Source organism: Papaver somniferum, chromosome 9, assembly GCF_003573695.1.
Source record: "Papaver somniferum cultivar HN1 chromosome 9, ASM357369v1, whole genome shotgun sequence".
NCBI lineage: Eukaryota > Viridiplantae > Streptophyta > Magnoliopsida > Ranunculales > Papaveraceae > Papaver > Papaver somniferum.
In genome coordinates, this window is record NC_039366.1 from 176,954,920 (window position 1) to 176,975,428 (window position 20,509).

The 20,509-nt window shown below is 36.8% G+C and overlaps 2 protein-coding genes, 1 long non-coding RNA gene and 1 pseudogene across 10 annotated transcripts; all 4 read right to left on the reverse strand.

Annotated features, from left to right (window-relative positions):
* Positions 1 to 1,915: 1,915 nt before the first annotated feature.
* LOC113309115 lies at positions 1,916 to 6,044 on the reverse strand (annotated as a pseudogene).
* A 138-nt stretch (positions 6,045 to 6,182) lies between these two features.
* Positions 6,183 to 9,931, reverse strand: LOC113309117 (vacuolar protein sorting-associated protein 36-like). The gene is made up of 9 exons (XM_026557536.1): positions 9,087 to 9,931; positions 8,483 to 8,683; positions 7,837 to 7,930; positions 7,701 to 7,758; positions 7,405 to 7,474; positions 7,067 to 7,202; positions 6,887 to 6,971; positions 6,742 to 6,795; positions 6,183 to 6,549 (listed from the first exon to the last, which is right to left on the reverse strand). Exons 1-9 carry the CDS (start codon positions 9,723 to 9,725, stop codon positions 6,546 to 6,548), a joined length of 1,341 nt encoding a protein of 446 aa, XP_026413321.1. The 5' UTR covers positions 9,726 to 9,931; the 3' UTR covers positions 6,183 to 6,545.
* A 287-nt stretch (positions 9,932 to 10,218) lies between these two features.
* Positions 10,219 to 13,028, reverse strand: LOC113309118 (protein GrpE-like). The gene is made up of 3 exons (XM_026557537.1): positions 12,717 to 13,028; positions 11,377 to 11,880; positions 10,219 to 10,694 (listed from the first exon to the last, which is right to left on the reverse strand). Exons 1-3 carry the CDS (start codon positions 12,972 to 12,974, stop codon positions 10,464 to 10,466), a joined length of 993 nt encoding a protein of 330 aa, XP_026413322.1. The 5' UTR covers positions 12,975 to 13,028; the 3' UTR covers positions 10,219 to 10,463.
* A 591-nt stretch (positions 13,029 to 13,619) lies between these two features.
* On the reverse strand, positions 13,620 to 18,497 carry LOC113308976. 8 transcript variants are annotated; one of them, XR_003340240.1, is made up of 8 exons: positions 18,257 to 18,497; positions 18,012 to 18,121; positions 17,725 to 17,764; positions 17,346 to 17,543; positions 17,132 to 17,228; positions 15,458 to 15,589; positions 15,260 to 15,371; positions 13,620 to 14,018 (listed from the first exon to the last, which is right to left on the reverse strand). It is a non-coding gene; the product is annotated as an uncharacterized LOC113308976 (long non-coding RNA). The 8 variants fall into 8 exon arrangements; XR_003340241.1 differs by having other exon boundaries at positions 15,458 to 15,593; XR_003340237.1 differs by having other exon boundaries at positions 15,458 to 15,788.
* Between the last annotated feature and the right edge of the window lie 2,012 nt (positions 18,498 to 20,509).

A 20,509-nucleotide genomic window follows, 5' to 3' on the forward strand; every position in this document is an offset into this window, starting at 1 on the left:
GATACTAAAATATGACAACCAAACTTGACATACCAACGCTTGGTGGGTTCAACCGAGCTATGCTCTAACACATTGATCTTTTTTGAGAGATTATTCTCAAGATATTGATGTACGCTAACTGAGTCTTTTATAAGTTTAGAATTACTTTTCTTATTTAGACTCATGTCTTATAGGTTGGATTGCACCAAACACAGATTGTTAGATCTTTTCGTGTTTTCCTGCTCTGATACCAATTGAAAAGACGAGAGTACCCAAATACACCACAATCTTTTATTTATCGACCTATAAGTCATTTACCGAATATGATTGTCTATGGACTGAGTCGAAACAATATAACAGATTCGGTTCACACTTCGTTGATCGTCTATGGATACAAGAACGAGACAATATAACAACACGATCACTTGTGTGATTGACTATATTAAAATTGGTAGAGCTAAGCTAAGATCAAATCCCTTTTTAAGCCGTTGATTTGGATGTGGCCCCTAATAGCGTATTAGGGTTTTATAAACCTAGACATAACGTGTTTATGACTTGTGGGGCTGATGTTGAGCATGTTATAGACTTGGTCATAACTGGCCAAGGTCCCACAAGAATCCTGATATATATGGCATGAACTTGGTCGCGACTGGCCAAGGGACCATGGAGTTTAATATGGTTGGATAGGGTCCAATAGGCCGTGAGAATTCTTCCAGGGGAGCTGGATTCAGCTGGCCAAGATGGTTTGGGCGTAGTAGATGAGCTACAGGCTTGGCCAAGATCTGGCTAAGTTATTCGAGCGTGGCAGGCTAGGCCACAGGCTTGGCCATAGCTGGTCAAGATGAGATTGGCGTAGCAAGTTGTGCTACGAACTTGTCCAAGGTTTGGCCAAGTCATCTTGAGTGTGGAAAGTTGCGCCACGGACACGGCTAATGGTTAGGCCAGCTTAGGGATTGCATCTTGGCCGCAACTCTCGGCTTTGTAGGCACGATAGTGGCTATGCCACAATTTCGTCCATAGCTTGCCAAGTTGTGATTGGCTATGCCATGGACTTGGTCGATTGCATTGGGAAGATTCCAACTATTCCTTTCTTATCTTAGCTGGAGCTTTATGGGCTTAGGCAGCTGCATTATAACCTTGGTCGTAGTTGGCTAAGGTGCCATAGGAGATGCAATACATGCTGCGAACTTGGCCATAGCTGGCCAAGGTGCCATGATCTCCATGCCACTGATTATGACTTAATCATTGGGCGGCTACAATTTGGGATTTCATTTATGGAAACATGCCATGCCCAAATTTAGGACATGATGTTATTCAGGCAATAAGTTGAATATGAAAGTGCCAATATGACATGTTCAAGGAACTCGGTCGTGGGAGCTTGCGACTTGAGACGATGTTCGATACGACTTTGTATTAAATACCACGCCTTCAGTAGCATATATATTTTGTACAAGCAGAGACCATCTGAAGAGTAGCCGTCACCGGCATCAGTAGCAACCTGAGGACAACATTGCTCTATACTAGCGGTCAATCAGTCTAGGAGTTGTCCAATCAATATGATAGAAGAGAGTTCAACACTGATACTGAAATACTCCATATATATAATGCGACTATTAAACCGGAGGTCGAATATGCATTACTGATTCTCTTGCAGAATACAAGTTGTAGACACAAATCCTTGATTCTGATGTCGGGTCAGCAATTATCATATTACACCGCAGAGTGATTTTACAATTCATGTACTTGTCAAAAACTCACCATCAACAACATGTCACCTTTATTTTAAGAAGTCAATCTTTCCCTTGACAGTTTTATTTCTTTCCCGTAATCTTTCCCTTCTCAAGTCTATTTTTTCACTCCCATTAACAGGTTAGAATCGCCAATACCCCATCATTTTGTTTCTTTTCTTCCAATATAAGAGACAACTCACACTCCAAAATTCCAAATGTCATCATCAAAATACAATAAAATGATTACGGTCCAACATTATTTTCCAAACCGAGGATGAAATCCTAAGAACAGTCAATTGCTGAAAATTTTGCATTGATCTATAGATGTAGTCCTAATGTATGCTTATTGTATAGTCTATGCAGTTCGACATTACACGCCCTGCCCGTTCTGAATGGGTTCTTCTCTTTCATGTGCACCCCACCTCCTCACGCGGTCTCTAGCCAACGCAACCTATATGCATAAGTATATCCATTAGGTACATATATTCCAAAATGGCCAAGCGCCTTTTGCATTGACTGCAGTTAATGTACCTGATTATCCCAATCCGTTCTCCAGGTTATTGTAACTAGTACAATTGTTTGAAATGCTGTTCCAATTAACATTCCCATCCAAATCCCCTACAGAAAAATGCCCAGGAGAGTAACCCGGGGGGAAATGAGAGATTTTTTTTTTTTTTTTTTTGAAGCAAGAAGTTTCTATTGATGAACTTTCAGAAGTTACATACTTAGCATCTTCCTCAACTTGAAATAAAATCTCTTCAGTCATGACAGATAACCAGACACTACTAAGACGACTGACCCTTGCTAAATTAGCCAAAATATCTGCTACTTTGTTCTTTTGTTTTGGCACATAATAACAGCACCAAGAACTTTTATTTTTAATGAGAGATTGCTTTGAAGTTTAGTATGGAAAAAAGTTTTTAGTGTAATTTGAAGTTTGATTTAGCTAGTACACATTGAATAACTTACTCTAACTTGAAAATTGACAAGGTAACCGAGGACCATTCCGACAGGAATTCCGACCAAGTAATAGCAGGCTATGTTCACATTAAGCTATGATACTTTGCCATCCAGCACCAACAGCAACCCCTGCAAGTGTGTTTCAAAATATTGATCAATTTCACTTGACTGTGTTAATAATGTACCATTAACTAAACAATTGTACCAAAGAACGTCAGGATGACCTGAGAGGACAGGTTGAGCACTGTTAAGAAGTATAGAGAAAGCAAGAAGAGGTGCTAGGCCATCAACTGCTATTGCTACTGCCTCATCCGTTGTAAATATGTATGCTAATTTTCCTTTGAAAAACAGGAAAAACACAAATAGCACAACCCCAATTGTTAATGATGTAAGTGTCGACACTAATATAGCAAACTTCGCCCCTTTCGAGCTCCCTCCACCAAGTTCATTGGACACCCGCACACTGCAATAAATAGAGTTGGTTAATTGTAAGATAAACTATCCTGTGAAAAAGAAAAGAAAAGGAGAAACAATACGTTACACACATTATAGCCAAAACCTATTGACTAGGGGCGCACAACTGATTATGGGTACTTGATTTTTGTCCTATGATAGATATGATGGATACCTTGCTGCCGCCAAGAAACCAAGAGATAGCATCATCTCCCACCCGTTAATATTTAAGCTGCACATGAGATATATACAATTTAATATTAAGTTCGTTTAAACTTGGCCTGCTTCGAGATTCAAACGCAAAATATAGGTATACCAGATTGCAAGAGCATCAATGGCAACTTTAGCATTTTTCATGTTTCCTGTTAAGAGAACCAATACAGAGTTGTACCACAATTCCAAACTGCGTTTGTCAAACAACCAAACGAAAAACATTCAACAAATTAGTTATCATACTCATCAGAAAATATATATATTCTGAAGTAATACTCCCACGGCATAATCACTAAAATCTTATAATAATAAGGGTAGTGCTAAAGTTGCTAGTTTGGCACCTGCCTAATGCTAACAGTTTCTTCTTCTTTTTTTCCTTTTTTTCTATTGAAAGATCTACTGCTAGTAGTTAAGAGTACAGAGCCAAATTACCAAAGCATGGCACCAGATGACATGGAAAGCTTTATAACTGGCCAAAGATCTTGAAAAGCAAGCATCGAGAAACCACTCCATGTTTCAGGGCACCCACCACAAGTTACAAACAAAAGCTGTCCCACATTTGGAATCCAATATGCGATAACTGTAGATGTCATTGCACCAGTAATACCCATATTGTACTTAACACAAAAGAGCCATGAGAGAGCGATATGGACAACAATCGAGGCAGCAGCCAAGTAAGCGATGATGATGTTCTTACTTTGAGCAGAGAGATACATTTGACAAGTGAAGGAACATATGAACGAGAACATAATAGGAATTGTCCACAATGAGAAAATACCGGCTACGTCAGCGATATCCTCTTGTTGTCCTAGAAGCTTAAGTATGGGTGAAGTGAGGAGGAAGAAAGGAAAACGAAAAAGTGAAGTAATGAACAAAACAATCCAAGATCTTTGAAGATATATCCCTAGCATATCGTATTGCTTCGCTCCATATGCTTGCCCACATAGAGTTTCTAACGCACTTGCCATTCCCAACTGCAAGCAAATTAAAACTATGCAGAAGTCAATGCATTGTGGTTTTACAGGGAAATCAGTAACACCATATGATCATTATTAGTAGTCTGTTAACAAACATTTTCATGCCAGTCCCCTGCACCTACTCTACAGGAGAATTCACTAAAAAACTTGGTGGGTTATAAGCCAGAGAGAGGACTTACCAGGATGCCATTAGCAAATCTGAAGAGAACAGTGAAAACGAGAGAATAAGCTGCAAGTTCAGTAGAACCCATGTGTCCTATAAAAACTTGGCTGATTATCGATATCCCAAATGTAGAAAACCTCGTAAAAATGGCGGGTCCAGCTACGACTCATAACTTTTTCGACTCTACAAGCAGCTTACTTCTCAAATTCTCATCCACTTCTATTTCATTATCCTCATTCAGAAGCTTCTTGTTTATACTGTTGGTCTCCATTCTGCCTTTTTGTTTTTCTCTCTGATCAAATACCCCAATAATATAGAACAAGAAGATCAATCGATAATCATGCTGCCCTGAAAAACAAAGCAGAAACTATTAGAGATAACCAAGAAACTACTTGAATTATCATTTAAATGAATAACCTTCAACTCGATAATACAACTACGATCATTTTGGCCGTAAGGCAAATTTTCCATGATGGATTAGATTAATAATGAGAACTGATGACAAATTTCATTATCTTCTTATCTATTACAAACATTTATGCCCTCCTAAATCATGACCATGAGATCAATAGTAGCACATATAGGAGCGTACGTAAAGAGAGAAAAAGTACATAAAGATACTTACATGGAAGAAGTGTAAGAAGATAAGACGCTAAAACCAGCTGATGGGTGGTGTTGCAACAATTGCCCACCAATTTCTTCTTCTTGATCTTGAAGAGAAGGAAAGGAGGAGTTGATTACAGTGAATGACTGCACGGTGGAAGTAGCTCGGACTATTTAAGACTTTTTTGGAGTTTTGCCTCTAGGTAGTAGCAAAAAGAAGAATAGTATTGATCTCCTTTGCGCATCTTTGTCAGTACATAAATTATTGATTCAGAAATGTATGTGATGTTGATTGTTGATGATGTCAGACGCATTTATGTGTCTAATATATCTCAATTGTATATAGTGTTAGTGATTGATTCTATACTTATTTGGTTATTTTATTTATTTGTAGGTGTTTTCAGAAGAATAAGGTTTTGCGGTAAAATTGGCTAAAAATATGGCATTTAGACCTCTGTAGATAGCATACCGGAAGCTCCCCAGAAGTGTACCGGAAGTACCCCAAAATAGCTCGGAGGAACCACGAAAAAGTGCGGAAAACATCCCAGAAGAATTGCTAAAGGCACTCCTAAGTTGGATAAGGGGCACTATTATTGAAGCCGGAGTAAAATGCAGGAGCAGTTACTCTAGTGGCAACTATTATTGAAGCCACCTTGAGAAGCGTTGAATTTCTAAGGTGCTGATGTCGTCAACAATTAGTGTTAACTGATGCGCTCCTTGTTTTGGATGCATGACAGACTCCTTCCATTCATTTTCTGTGATGCTAGCTCGTCGTCAGTCAGCAATTATGTGGTATCAAGAACAATTCACTGGTAACCTGTTTTCCTAATCGTGTTGTATGTTTCCCAAATTCCAGCGACTAAGCAGCCAAGCCATGATGTACCCTTTAGTAGCATATTTGCATACTATACTGATGGTTGAGTGTGGGAATGTCTTTGAGTAAGTTTTCTAGGGTTTTACTGGTTTTAAAGCTAAAGAGGGGGAAGCAGATTTTTAGAGATTTGATAATCGACCATGGCAAGATTAGTTTTACTCAACATATGGGAGTAGTTATTCATACACACTGTATTTCTGTTTGACATTATAAGAACAGAGCCATAAAAGTTCAACTAATAACATAATTGACTATTATGAGATAAAGTACAAGTTTTTACTTAGTTGAGCATTGGCTGGCTACAGAAAGATGGTGTTAAGTATGCATATTACCGTTCTCTAGTGTACAAATCACTCAGCTTTTTACAATCACCTTCCTCCGGTCCAAAACCCACTTTTGACAGATTTTAGATGTACAGATTAATCCCGTTTAGACATAGAATAGTAAGGGAAAATGAAACAAAACTTACGATTTTGAAATGGGTTAAGTGTCCCAAACTAAATTGAGTTCCCAACGCGACAATGTATGAAGGGCTAAGTTGGATGGCTCTCGGTCTTGCAACTTTCAGGCACTAGACACACTGATATCTCTGATTACCTGACAAAACAAGAATATGATAAGCAGACAAGCAGTTGTCTTTCACAGTGTCGGGAGCAGTTATCGGGTATGTTCCATTAAAATTGTGATACTCTTGGAGTTGCAAAGCATCCAAACCAAGATAATAGTTAATGATTTTGAAACCTTCTCGAATTGAACAGGATAAGAAAACTGGTGGGCATATTGTCTCACCCAGAAACAGAGACAGCAGAAGCCCAGTTGCTGTAAACCCCATAGTCTTTTAACCTGCAACGCGATCGAGGTTCATGTCAGTTTCAAAAGTCGATGTATGTGAACTATCACATACCAAACAGTTTCAACTGGGTTTGTTACGTACAGGTGAATGTCATTTAGATCAATTTCTTTAAAGAGATTAATATAAAACCGAAAGCCCTCAGCACTGACATCTCTGCACAGAAGCCCTGCATAGACGATGACAAATGAATCAGTCGCGATAATTCAAAAAGCGCAACATAAGAAAAGTTCGGTTAAGTTTATCAAGGGATTCAATCAGTACCTTTTGTTTCAGCTGTTAGAAGATGCTCCTTCGCCAATGCCGGGGCAATTCCTAGTGTCATTGCAGCGTCGCTTGCACTTACACCCAATCGGAGGGCCTCAGGTTTCAGTACAAGGGCCATTATTCTGGCAAACACCTACAAGTGAAAGCATAACTGTTAGATAAACAGGATAGTCGTACAGCATAGAATCCAAACCCGTCAATTCCAACAACTAGCAAGGTCCGGAACAAAAAGGCAAACTTATTGGAACTTGAAAGTATATGAGTTCAAAATTTTCACCAAAAAACTAATCTATCTTATACAGAAAAATATGGATAAGCCAGTGAATAGGGAATACCTCCTCATCACTGTGGGACTTATTCTGGATTACCATGACTCCGCTATCAAATTTTCGCAGCATTACTGGGCTGTTGATAAAGTTAGCAGCAATAATTAATGACATAACTTGGAAAAAAAAAAAATTCATATGCAACTTGAAATTGACTAAACCCAAATAGTGAGACATGCCAAATTTTATCCTTCAAATATGTGCCGCCAGAATATCAACATTCCAATATTTGGTTCAAAATCACAGCGTATAAAAAGATGGCTGCATTGAAACCTGAAAGAGGTTGAAGGTTCTTTTGTGCATACACATCAAATTTCGCCCAAATGGCACAAGCTTGTAACAGATCCTCCGGTGAAATCAGCTCTGTTCAAGAGATACAGGTAAAATTAGTTATCAACTACATAAAAAACCCCTATAAATGAACATTTATACAATGAATACCTGTTCCTCTGGCGCGATTGAAGAGACAGTAAACATCTATTAGAGCGGTCATTCCTCCAGCTCTCTCCAATGGAATTTTCACAAAATCTGCCAACTAAAGGGATACATGTGAAATTAAAATTATTAGTTCTACAAGAAGATTAAATACCTATGTCGTAAGTAGTACAAGAAAAAGACTAATTAGGCTTTATACTGACATGATGTCAATTCGAGAAGAAAGTTAGAAAGAAGAAAAACGACATCTGCTACTCGACATCAAAGGTGATCGAGTGTACTGCCTACAGAATGAACCATGCAAGATAGAGAATATAGTAACTAGACCACATTCCAGTATTAGCAGTCTTCACGTAACCTGTGTCTACCCTTCCTTGTAATTATTGGTGAGCATCTCGGGTTAGTTGACAAATTAAGGCGCAATTAAGGCCACCTCAGGAACGAGGTGAGGATATCCTCGGTTATTCGTTCGACTCTTTGAAATACCAGCTGTAAGTTTTTGGTAGTTCCAAATGTGACTGATACAGTTAGCACACAAGTTGGTTCTCAATTTCATTCATTTCAAACTCACCTTCTTAGGAACTCATAACAACGTCGCTTATTTTTAAAATCAATAAACAATTTTTCGCAATGATGAAACAAAAATGGATACCTGGCGAGACAACTGTTGGTGATATAGAGCACCAGCAGATTCTTTTGTTACTGGTGATGCAATACCCACACTCAAAAGCCAATCCTGCATATCTTGCTTAGAACCCATCTCCTCATCAGTTGTACTAGGTTGACCAGTAGGACCGGATAAAAGCTTTAACCTCATTTTCTCTGCCAACATCACCATCTCTTTAGCCTTACCCTGTAAAACCACAATCACAATCACTCAGATGTATAACTTAAGTAGAGTGGAAACCAATTTATCAAGAACTACAACAATAATGTACTTTACACAATTGAAACCTGTCTGAAGGAAAATAGGAACTTTTTGTCTTTTACTCAGTGGAAGATTGAGAAAATGGTTGCAAGTTCTTAATTTAGTTTAATTTCCCTGCAATTAGTCTCTTCTTCATTATTCTCAAATTGTATACTAGAAATAACTTTTCATTTTCTATTGTTGTCATTTGATGAAACTCCCTTTTTTTATCAAGATGAGAATCAAATGAACTTCAAACTTCACAAGTGCTTCAGTAAAGATATGACCAATAATCATTACAAATTAACTTTAACAGATGAAACTGTATAGATACAAAGGTAAGACATACCATGAGAGCATTCAAATCCTGAAAAGCATCTTGCAAGCTTTTATCAGTACTTTCCCAAGTCTCTTGTTCTTTCCTCAAAATCCCAGATACTCCAGCCATTCTCAATCCGCTCGAACTTTCCACGGATCCAAAATTCTTCTCATTAGAATCAGATTTCTCTGAACTCAATACTTCCCATGATCTAGCTCTCCAAGCTTCCCAAAATTTAGTTACAAATGTATCAGGATCTGATTTTGATCCTCTAAAAACAAGAGTAATAACCATTGATCTCGAACCTTTCTCTTCAACCTTTCCAGCAGTTGATACTGATACTTGAAATCGAATTCTAGGGCTAGCAAACATACTTTTAATCGATTTCTTGGGTGAAAAAATATGAGTAACAGCACCGAGAGGAATTGATATTGCTGATGCTGATGATGTTGATGATGAACTACTGGAATTATTATTCTTCGACTCGTCAATCCATATAATACGATGAGTTGTGAGAATCAAAACCCCAGATTTGAAAACAGGGAAATTAGGGTTTTCTTCACTTTCTATGTCGATTGATGAGAGAAGATTGCTTTCAACTTCACCAGGTTGAAAAATTGGTCGACCACTGCTTGTTAATTGTGCTATTGGAAACCAATTTCCTGCCATTACTCCAATTCTCCAAGACAAAATCCAATTTTAAGAGTTGTCGAAATACTTATTTTTGCGCGTGGAATTCTGGCAGACTTGAGATTTTGTGTAATATTCTTCGAAAGTAGAAACCAGAAGAAATATGTCCAGTACAAGAATTTATTGATAGTTCGCGATGAGTCAACAAGATACAGTACGAGTAACGAGACCAAGACATGGGCTGCCGTACCAGTCGATATGATATGTTCGCGATATGTTTGCTTGTTGGGTATTAGTGTGATCGGTAGGTATTGGCAAAAGTCAGAAGACATAAGATCCTTGATGCACAGAACGGCATCCGTTTACTCTGTACTTGGCAGCAGGAAAATGGAGGAACTATGTTTCTTGTAACGGCATCCCTTTATTCTGTACTTGGCAGCAGGAAAATGGAGGAACTATGTTTCCTGTTATATGTTTACCTGACAATCCATGGAAGAGCTTATTTGACAACACAAGCATTAACTCAAATAAATGGACATTGAAGTAACAGATTTACATCTGAATACCAAGATTATAAGATCATACCTTTGTTTTCAATACACCCACCAATAAATAAATGAGAAGCCAAAAAATAAGAGGAACTTAAGACAAGTAACAGGTCTCTGTGTTTTTTTGCTGTTACAATTGGTATTTCCTCAAACCAAAAGTCTCCTTTGAACTACCAATAGTTTGGTTACAATCTACAATCTAGGGGTTGGAAAAATAACAAGGACACAACTATGTAGACTCCGTTTCACCGCTACTCTCCTCGCTGGTTTCACTACCCGTTTCTGATTCATCTTCTGCTGGTGCAGGATCCTCGGTTTTTGCCGGACCAGGGCCTGCAGAGACTTTAACCATTGAAGGACGTAAAAGTCTGTCGCCGAGTTTGAACCCTTTGCGGAATTCTTGAAGTATAATACCATCTTCAAACTCCTCCGAGTCCTCACGCATGATCGCCTCATGCAACTGTTTACAATAGAGAGATCATTATGAGCAAGGCAATAAGATGGAATAAAAATATGGCTCGTAAGTAAGCTCAAAATGAGAGTATCTGAAGAGTTTAATAGCCGAGGTCAGAAAAGTTGTTCAAATACATATGACAATGCTATGTCCGTAATGCAATCTTAATATACAGGACCCCAACATATGAAGTCAAGTAGAATCAGCAAGTGGATACAAGCACAATACTGTCAAATATGATGTGAAACGTGATATAGTTTTAATAAAACACTCGCTATCACCATATATGGCTGATAAGTTATCAGTCTACCATTTAGCTGGCATATCAATGTCAATTGTGTGCATCAAACATTAGATTGCTTTACAGAAGAAAAATAAATAAAATGTAACAAACAAGTTTCAGAAATTGACTTTGTATGATAAACAATAACGGCAATAACACATTATGTCGGAAGAACATAAATACATGTTAGGAGCGGTCCATTCTACCTATCTTTGCAATCCTAGACGTGTTAGTCTTATTTAATAATATAAGTGAACCCTTGGCCAGAAACTGGCTAAAAATGATGAAGCATATTCTCAGCTCAAATTCTCATCTTTGGAAGAAACGTACTACCAAATTTTCATCAAAGTATACTTCCAAAATTCAAATCAAACTAAAAAAAAATTAATTAAAGCAGAAACTCACCAACGGATCAAAAGGATGCCCAACTGTCTCCACGGATACAACACCAAGAGATCCCAGAACCTCGAGGAACTGCTTATAAATGCTCTGGTAGCTATTGTTGATCTTCTCCTCTCCTTCAGTCTCTGCCTTAATTTGAGATTTAGCTCTCTCAAAATTATCCATGACAGACAAAAAACTCTCGACCACCTCCCCTTGTACATTTGTCACAAGTGATAGTCGTTCTCTCTCTGTTCTCTTCCTGAAATTATCAAAATCTGCACCAATTCTAAGAGTCCGGTCCTTCATAGAAGCAAGTTCTTCAGTCAAGGTTTTCACTTCATTTGCAAGAGACACTTTCTCTACTTCAATGGATTGGAGGAAAGCTTCTATTTCAGAAACGGTGGACTCATCATTGTTCGCCAGAGCTTCTTTATATGACTGTAGTGATGCCATGATGACTGAAGTTGATTTTTCTTCAGCATCGTCGATTAACTCTTCCAAGGGAGCATCATCATCCTCATCTTCCTGTTCAATATAGAGTTTATTTTAAGCAAAGAAGCAAAACTGAAATAAACGACCATAAAGTGGATGAGAACACTGTCCTGAGCTGTCAAAATTCTAACCACTTACAGCACAATGGCCTAGATCATTATGCGAAAATAAAATTACAAGCATATTAACATTACTAACTTCACGAATCATAGTTCATAAATTAAACAAACATACCTAACACAAAACCTGATTAGTACCTCCAATAAACTATCAACAATATATCAGAAAGATATTCAAGATTATATATTAAGCCCCATTGCTATCTATCACATGAAATGTCTCATTCTGATTATATAAAAACCATTCTTGCTACGAAATGAAACCACACTCCTAACTCATAACCTAGTTTTCTTCTAGTACAAATAAAATTAATTAATCATTCATACTCGTATTCAAGACTACCTTATGTAATTTCCATGCAATGGCAAATACCTACAGGTAACATACATATTCCAGCTTTGAATTCCACTCAGTATCCCCAAGCAGAGATACATAATACAACATTGATAGTCTAATTAAAATGCTAAAGTTTCTTTCTTTTTGATGTCCCTGGTGTTAGTTTTGTTTGTCATCCTTTAATCTCTAAGTTTAGAATACTTACAACTGTAGGGAATTGGGATACAGTGGAAGAAAACAAAAAGGGTGAAATCCAGGAATTGAGCTTATTATACAATTCTAAGAACACTAATTTTTAAAATAAGAACCCACCACTGAGTAAATCATTTAAACAAAGTTCTTCTATTATTAACCTTCACAAAAAGTAAAAAACTAAACTGAGACAAAATCAATCCATAATTCGGTAATTATACCTGTGTCTCAGCTTCTTCTTCTTCTACCTCAGTGGTTTCCGTAACCTCTTCATGGGCAGCAAAGGGGATGAATTTTGAAACCCTAAGTGTTGTATTATTAGACTTACAGAAGAGATTGGAAAGTTTTAATTGAGACCCAATCTTTGTTGTCCTATTTCTGAAAGAGAGGGAGGAGACAGGTTTAAGGGTTTCCAATGGTGTTTTGCTTAGGCTTGTTGGAGTCTGAAGAAACGTTGAGGTTCTTAGAATTGTAGCCATTGGAATCGAGCGACCGAGGGAGAGAGAGGAGGGGCTGAACTAGTAGGAAGATAAGAATCTTAAATAAATAACCCGTGCTGAAGCTTCTTGAAAATGTAGAGTTTTGGGTACATTTGTTCGGCTGTCGCATGTATAGTGACCCGTGCCGTGCTATTTCGCGGTGGCATAATTTGGGGGATCGTTATGTGTGTTTTCCGTGCTAAATGTTTAATCTGATGTGATCCAGTGGAGCCAAGTGACTCAGAAGTAGAACGAGCTACTGATGTTCTTGCACCTAATATTGGGACAAATCTATAAGCTCGTTCGATATAGAGCTCAGTTCTTTATTTATTTATTTATTTTGGTCGAAGCATCATTTGGTGTTAAATGCATAATTCTGTAGTTTAGGATTTTATAACAGCAAGTGTGGAGTGATATACAATCATGTACTTCTACAGTTTAACATAATTTCATTCATTAATGTCTTCCAGGTGGTTTAGTGTAAGATTCAAATTGAACACACTTTTTAGGTATGCAAAAGATGTACTACCTCCTCCGTCACTAATTAGATGACCTATATCATAAATAAGTGGAGTAATAGATTAGTATTATTATAAGAAATATGTAAAATTTTATAGTCATATTTATATTCATTAGGTAGGTGTTTTAAAATGCTTTCCAATGATAGAAAGTTTACGAAAATCCGTTGTATAGTTTGAGAGATAAATCATTTTTAAATTTACTAGTAAATTTTAACTAAATCATCTAATTAGGGACGGAGGGAGTATTTCATTAATAACTTTTATCGGGTACTACATAAAAGAAGAGAAGACATGTTAAACCATTTTGTACAGAATCTTATATCAAGGCTTGAAATAAAACACTTGAAATGCAACTTTGCAGAAAAATCTCTTTCACCTTCACCCATTAAGCTTCTTAAGTTACTTCTCTGAACCAATCTTCATTAATCAACTATCCAAGACCACTCATCTTGCAGACCATATATGACAATTGTTGAGACATTTTCATGGTGATGAGGACAGCATGTAGAACCAACCCATATGTCTGTGTAACCACAAAAGGAAGATGCTACTATGAGACATTTCAAGATAGAGAATGATTTGATATCTAGATTAAACAATGTGTTTTCATAGCACAAGCAGCATGATGCAAATAAAAGATAATATAAAACTCTGGTGAAAGCATTGGTGTTCAGAAATCTCCCATTAAGATCAACAACATGAAACGATCAAATAGGAATGAAGTATCCGAAACCAAATTTAAGACCTCACACCTAAACGTTCTGTTGAAAATATCATCTCCACACAGTATTCAGAAAGCATGAATTTTGATAGACCACTCAAAAGAGTACCTTGGAGTGAGACATTGCCTTAAGCAGTTCTTTGACCATCAATGCTTGAGAAGTGTAGTCTCGGCCAATTAAACAGCAACCTGGTAGTTTACCAAGGCACTAACATGATTCTAACATGACTTTATTATGTTCACATCATCTAGGCAACATATATTTTAATTAACTCCAGCGAAAATTAGAAAACCAAATCAATGGCTGGATCAAATTTTTTTTGGTTTCACAGTCTTCAGACATCATGAACAAATAATGAAACATTGTTCACTTCTTTCTTCTCACTTCTTGGTATTAAAAAAGTTGAGAATGATATTACGGCATGTTAGCCGTTACTGAAGATAGGCATGTGCAACTGTTGTCAGTACAGAACTACCTAAAATATATGTACAACATGACGCAGTTATCTAAGCTGTGACTATGAAAGGCAAGACAGGAAATGGAAAATCTTTTCACCAAAGCAATCCTGGAAGTCAGATAGCACCTAAACCCAATTTTCCATTTAACACAAACTAATTCAGCAAATTAATGAAGGACATAGTTGTGAGTTCCAAAGTTACATGTAAGACAAATGCAGATTAATTAAGTAAATTAAAAGTTTAAAGTCCCACACATGATAAATACGGTCACCATAGTGTTACACTACCTTAGGCCCATCCGTTTGTCAGGAAAAAATAGTTTCGATTCTACTTAAAAACATTATATATATTACATGAGGTTCCTTCAGTTTTTTTATTAGTTCTGCAAGCTACTTTAGGTGACAGTTGCTAATCTTATTGGGTTTCAGAATGCATATTTGGGGATTTTTTAAAGCCTCCTTAAGGTGATTTGGAACTTCGCAGGAATGAAGTTATGTGCAAGCAGAAAAAAGAACGGGAATGAAGCTATCCTCAAGCCGGAAAAGAGATGGAAAGCATTATGCATTGCGGTAGAAATGTTTTACCTCTAAGTTCATGAGACAAACGCGAGCTACAACCGCAGTGTAGAGGTGGCCCACAACGATGTAGCTATGTAGGCCACTTTACACACTTTCCACAGGTGGATCTTTCTATATTCTGTAAAATATGAATACAGAGATTGAAACATCTTAAATAAGAAGCCTGTAAACGGAAAAATTTATATGACTGCTCCAATCACTAACCTTCTCATAGAGGAGATTAAAATCCTGACCGATTAGACTGCCTTCGCAACAACCATTTATGGATGCAGTGAACAACTGGGTAATCGTTACCATTCACCATCTTTTAGACAACTCGATGGCAAAACTCACCTCCTTACTTTCACATAGCCCAATATCAAGAGTTAGTGAATAGCTTTAATAACATTATCTTTTTCAAGCTTATTAATAACATAATAACATCCAGTTGAAGCAGAAAGACACGGGTGTAAAATGAAAAAGAAGAATTGGATACTTCCCGATATTATATTTTTCCTCATGAGGAATACCATAAGTCTGGAATGACTTATTTCCCCTGTTAGGTACCACATCCAAATGCTCAAATTTAGATGGTGAAAGTTAGTGAATAGATTTAATGAAGCTACATAACATTACTGAATACATTTAACTGAGATGAACACTCTGTTATTATCTGAAGTAGTTACACTCTCCTACTATGTAATATTGAAAGTAGTTCTTAATTACGCCAAAGTCAAAGACATAACAAAACAAAATCAGATGATCAGAAAAGGAGGATGGAGATCTTCATAAATCAATGAATTGATCAATTAAACAACACTGAAATAAGCAATGGTGACAAATGATACGCTGTCATCGTAGGCACAGCCACACCACTAATAATCTTGTAAATGGAGGATGTTGGGATACTTCTGTTGGTTTTTCTGGTACACTCTTTCAACAAATATGAGCATACTGTTATTTTGATTTAATATCTGAAGTAATCTGCAGTCTGAAACTATCTAGTATCTGAAGCACTGTGGTACTATCATAAAGCTAAACTACTTCCAAAGTTTGCCTAACCATGAAGAAATCAAACATAGGTCAGTCCTTAAGTTCTCCGGAACACCCATCTCATCCACTAAATAATAGTAGATGAGCTACACTAAAGTGGAATTTCAGGTTTATGAATGACGCTGCAAACTTAATAGATTTATCAACAACGCAGGTCTACAATTTGACCATTCTTAACTGAATATACAATCCAAAATAGGATTCTTAGAACTACAATTACATGCACCGGGTAGGATAGTTTTCACACACTATCAGTTTCAAGTCTGTTTCAACTTCAAAACATGACAGAGGTTAAAGACCCAATAAATGAAAGAGACTAAAGAGCCTGCTTATATATGGAACAAAAACTAACATCAAACTGCCCCGGGCTATGGATGTTTCAAGAAAGCACTGGCTTTTTTATAAAACAAAACTAAAGATTTAAAGCTAAACAAACTACAACAGTAGAAGATTATTCTTATAGGTTTTTTCATACCAAAAGCAAGATGATTTTACTGATTTCTCTCTGTGAAGTTCAGATGCATATATCTACACGATTTTAGAAAACGGAAGCAGGTGAACAGAATGCTCTCTAACAAATACGGCACTACAAATTATAAAAGGATAAATTTTCAGACAGTAAGTTTACTTTTATGTTTATGCATCGCAAGCAATCTAAATTGAATATATCTACTTCAGCATCTAAGCATATTAACAGATGGTCCCCATTGTTTTGACAGATGGCCCATTGTTTTGACATTTCCCTTTGATACAAACCCACTTGATCGAACTCACATATTTTAGTATCCAGCTAGAGAGCTATACACAATAATCAAAATAAAAAGTACAGGCAATGAATCACCATACCGTTTTAAGACCACACATCATGATTGATATATCAGTTGTGCTTTTCTGTGTTAACCTCGAAGTTGAGGATCCTCTCATCACTATGAGAAGTTTCGAACTGTGGTTCAATTAAAATATGAAAAATTCATGAGACAATGAATTAACAGAGCATTTCTAACAGGTAAATAAACAGAATAAGTAAAAATATAATGAGAATGCTAAAACAGCTCCATACCATAAAATGATACACCCACTATATAGAAGTATTGATTCCAAACCATTTTTCAAATTCTTGCCGTCCAAACCCAAGATTGCCTAATGAAACTCCTCTAATATCCCAGTTGTGACAATCAAATTAATAGTGTTGTTTATTAACAATTAATTCTTCTAGCAACATCCCTTGCATAAAGGGTATTGAATTTTCTTTTGTTTTCTGTCAAAATGACCCCATATAATTTTAATCAGCTAAATCCTCCTGCACATCCTTCCTTTGTTATCAGAAATTCTTCTAAAGACACAACTCCAATGGCAATCAGTTTTAGTTCTCACAACTCTATACAGAACTTGGAATAAAAGAAACGAAATGCGAAGAAGCAAAAAGAAAAGTGTAATACCTTAAACAAATTTGTTCCTTTAGAGAGAGAGACGCGTAAGCTTAACATTGAAAAAAAGGGACAAACAAAATCCACAATTAGGGCATATCAAACAATTAAACACATAATACAATGATCAGCAATAAGGATTCCCGATCGTATACTACAAACTGAAAGTGTAGAATCCATGCTCTAGGATTGAAGGGACAACTGATACTCTATTAGGTCATGAATAAAAAGCTTTAGTACACGGAAACCTCTTCATATAAGATAAAGAAGCAAAAAAAATGAATTGTCAAATTTTATACCTGCCACAAACATCTTCAGAAAATTGCTCATACTGTGAAGATGGGAGAAGTGATGGATTTAGGATTACTGGGTAAAGACTCTGGATATCAGCATAAATGAACTCATCAACCTTCAAATATAAATCCTTAACATCAGAACAGAAAATACAAACTGAAAATGCTCTATTTGACAAAGCTTAGCCAGTATTAATTATCCCTGCTCAAACTTATTGTAACCAATTCTATTTTAGAGCTTGAAGGATTACCTGTTAATAAAGCTCAATCGAATGCATCTGACTCATAACCCAACATCAGGATGAATTCTGGTTTTCCTGAAGTATAAAATTTGTTGTTTTTCACGTTTGATCTAATTAGGTTTTTCTAGAGTTTTGCTTTGAAATCGACTTCCCCCCATTTGCAGCACTATTGAAAAGTTCTCAGTTATACTTCAACGTCTTAACTGCCCAAGAATGGGTTCTGCATGAAGGAGAAACGATTAGTTGGATGTCCAAACGTATCGTCCGAAAGGACTGCATTGGGCGATTGGATACAAATATGTTTCTGACTTCTGTTCGAAGTCAAAAACAAAAATCAAAAGCAGAACTATTTTGCTTCACAAGAAGTTATGAAGTTAATTTTTCGATTTCCAGAAGTCGTTTTGAAATTTTACTACCAAACTAACTTCTGACTAGAAGTCGAAAAGCTACTTCTGACTAGAAATCGAAAAGCTACTTCTGATATGTTATTACCTAAACTTTCCTGATTTTAAATCGTAAGATTTTTTTTTATTGCGGGTATTTTGGGCAGGCAGAATATCGGACTTTCACTCATTATGTAAATTGTATGATTACAGAGATTGAGAAGTTAACAATCACAGAAGTAACAAGATAAACAAGAAGAGAGAGAAGCTCTGCAAATCGGTGTCAACTCAGTTTCATATTTTTCTCTTTGTTTTTCATGGAATTCTACTTTTCAACCGTGACTACAATCTAATTTTCTCTCTTTATTCATTTGTCTAGTGGTTTACTTATCTTAATCTCCTTTCAGAAACTTTATGCTTTACTTATTACTATATTTCTCCTGTTAGTTTATGTTTCTGCCTATTAAAACCAGCATTCTTTTCTTTTTTCAATTATTTGTTTAAATTTCTAAGTTTGCCTCCCCTTTCAGTTGGATTTCCTGCTAAAATGAATTGTTAATTTTCTTTGCAGGGTCTCATCCACTCTTAGCATGGAAGGCATCCATTATTGGACCTATTTGATAGTCACGCTCCTTGTTCAAACTTTATTGTTTCAGTCAGAAGCAGTATGCAAGTCTTCTCCTTCGGCAGTATTGCAGACCATCTCTCTCAAGATGGATTTTAACAGTATGTTCCAGTATTTTGTCATGAATCATGTATATGATTACAGTGATCTTTGCAAGTTTTCCGATTTAAACTCAGCACTACCGATCCGAGTTTCAATCTCCGACGAGCCAGGGAAAATTCAAATTTTGATTCCGCGTAATTGGTGTAAGCACAACTGTTATGTTCAGTTTACTCAATCTCGCCTACATTCACTCAAAGCGGTTCCAGGTCAACAACAAGCAATTAAACATGGTTACCATATTTGCTTGAAAATCTTTTACCAATTCAATACTAAATATCTGCTATCCTCTTTTATAATCTTTGAATTGCCAAAAATTAAGGATTCTAGTTATTCTCCTATAACAAATTATGGTTATTTGATAGACACATTTTTGTGTCTAAATTATCCTCAATGTCTGTTTTGTTGGAACTCGATTTTTGTACTAATATTGTGTTTTTATGTATTTTCAGGAAATAAATATTGTTGGAAAATTCGGCTCGAAAAGTTGCTCGGAGCACCCCCGGAGGACATTTGCTATACGGACTCTCACTTTGGATAAGGGGTAACCTAATTACTAAGGGGCACCCCATTTCTAGGCAGCTGCTAACCTCACCCCATAACCGGATAGGGGGACACCATCTTCAACATTTCAAAAATTCGTTTTGGCGGGAAAATTTTATTCTCAACTGTGTAACTTTCGATCGATTCTTGAAGGAGTTCTGGGTAGACTAAAGGGCTGAAACTTAATGGGTAGACGTGATATGTCATAACAAAGCTGGTATGAGTGTTTGTTTCGATCAAATTTGGCTGAAAAATCCGTGAGAAGAAAACAGGGCAGCACGTACTCGGAAGAAGATATCCATGGGATTACAGCATGGTTAAACGTGTGTTGATCATGTTTGGATTGAGCTGGGTCTCTGCAGAAGCGTGGAGAAGTTAAATGAGGAAGATTCAGTAGTTGTATATGCGTGGAAGAGATAAAAGTGGAAGAAAATATTCCCGAGAATATTTTTCATCAATCCCGAGTAATGGAGAATTCGATGAAGTTATTGCGTGATATTTTGAGGTTGTTGGGTTATAAAGAGTTTCTGGGATAGCAGAGATGGATTACGGAGAGTTTCGGAGGTTTTAGAACACCACAGAGCTTAAACACCAAAGTGGCAGAGCTGCCAT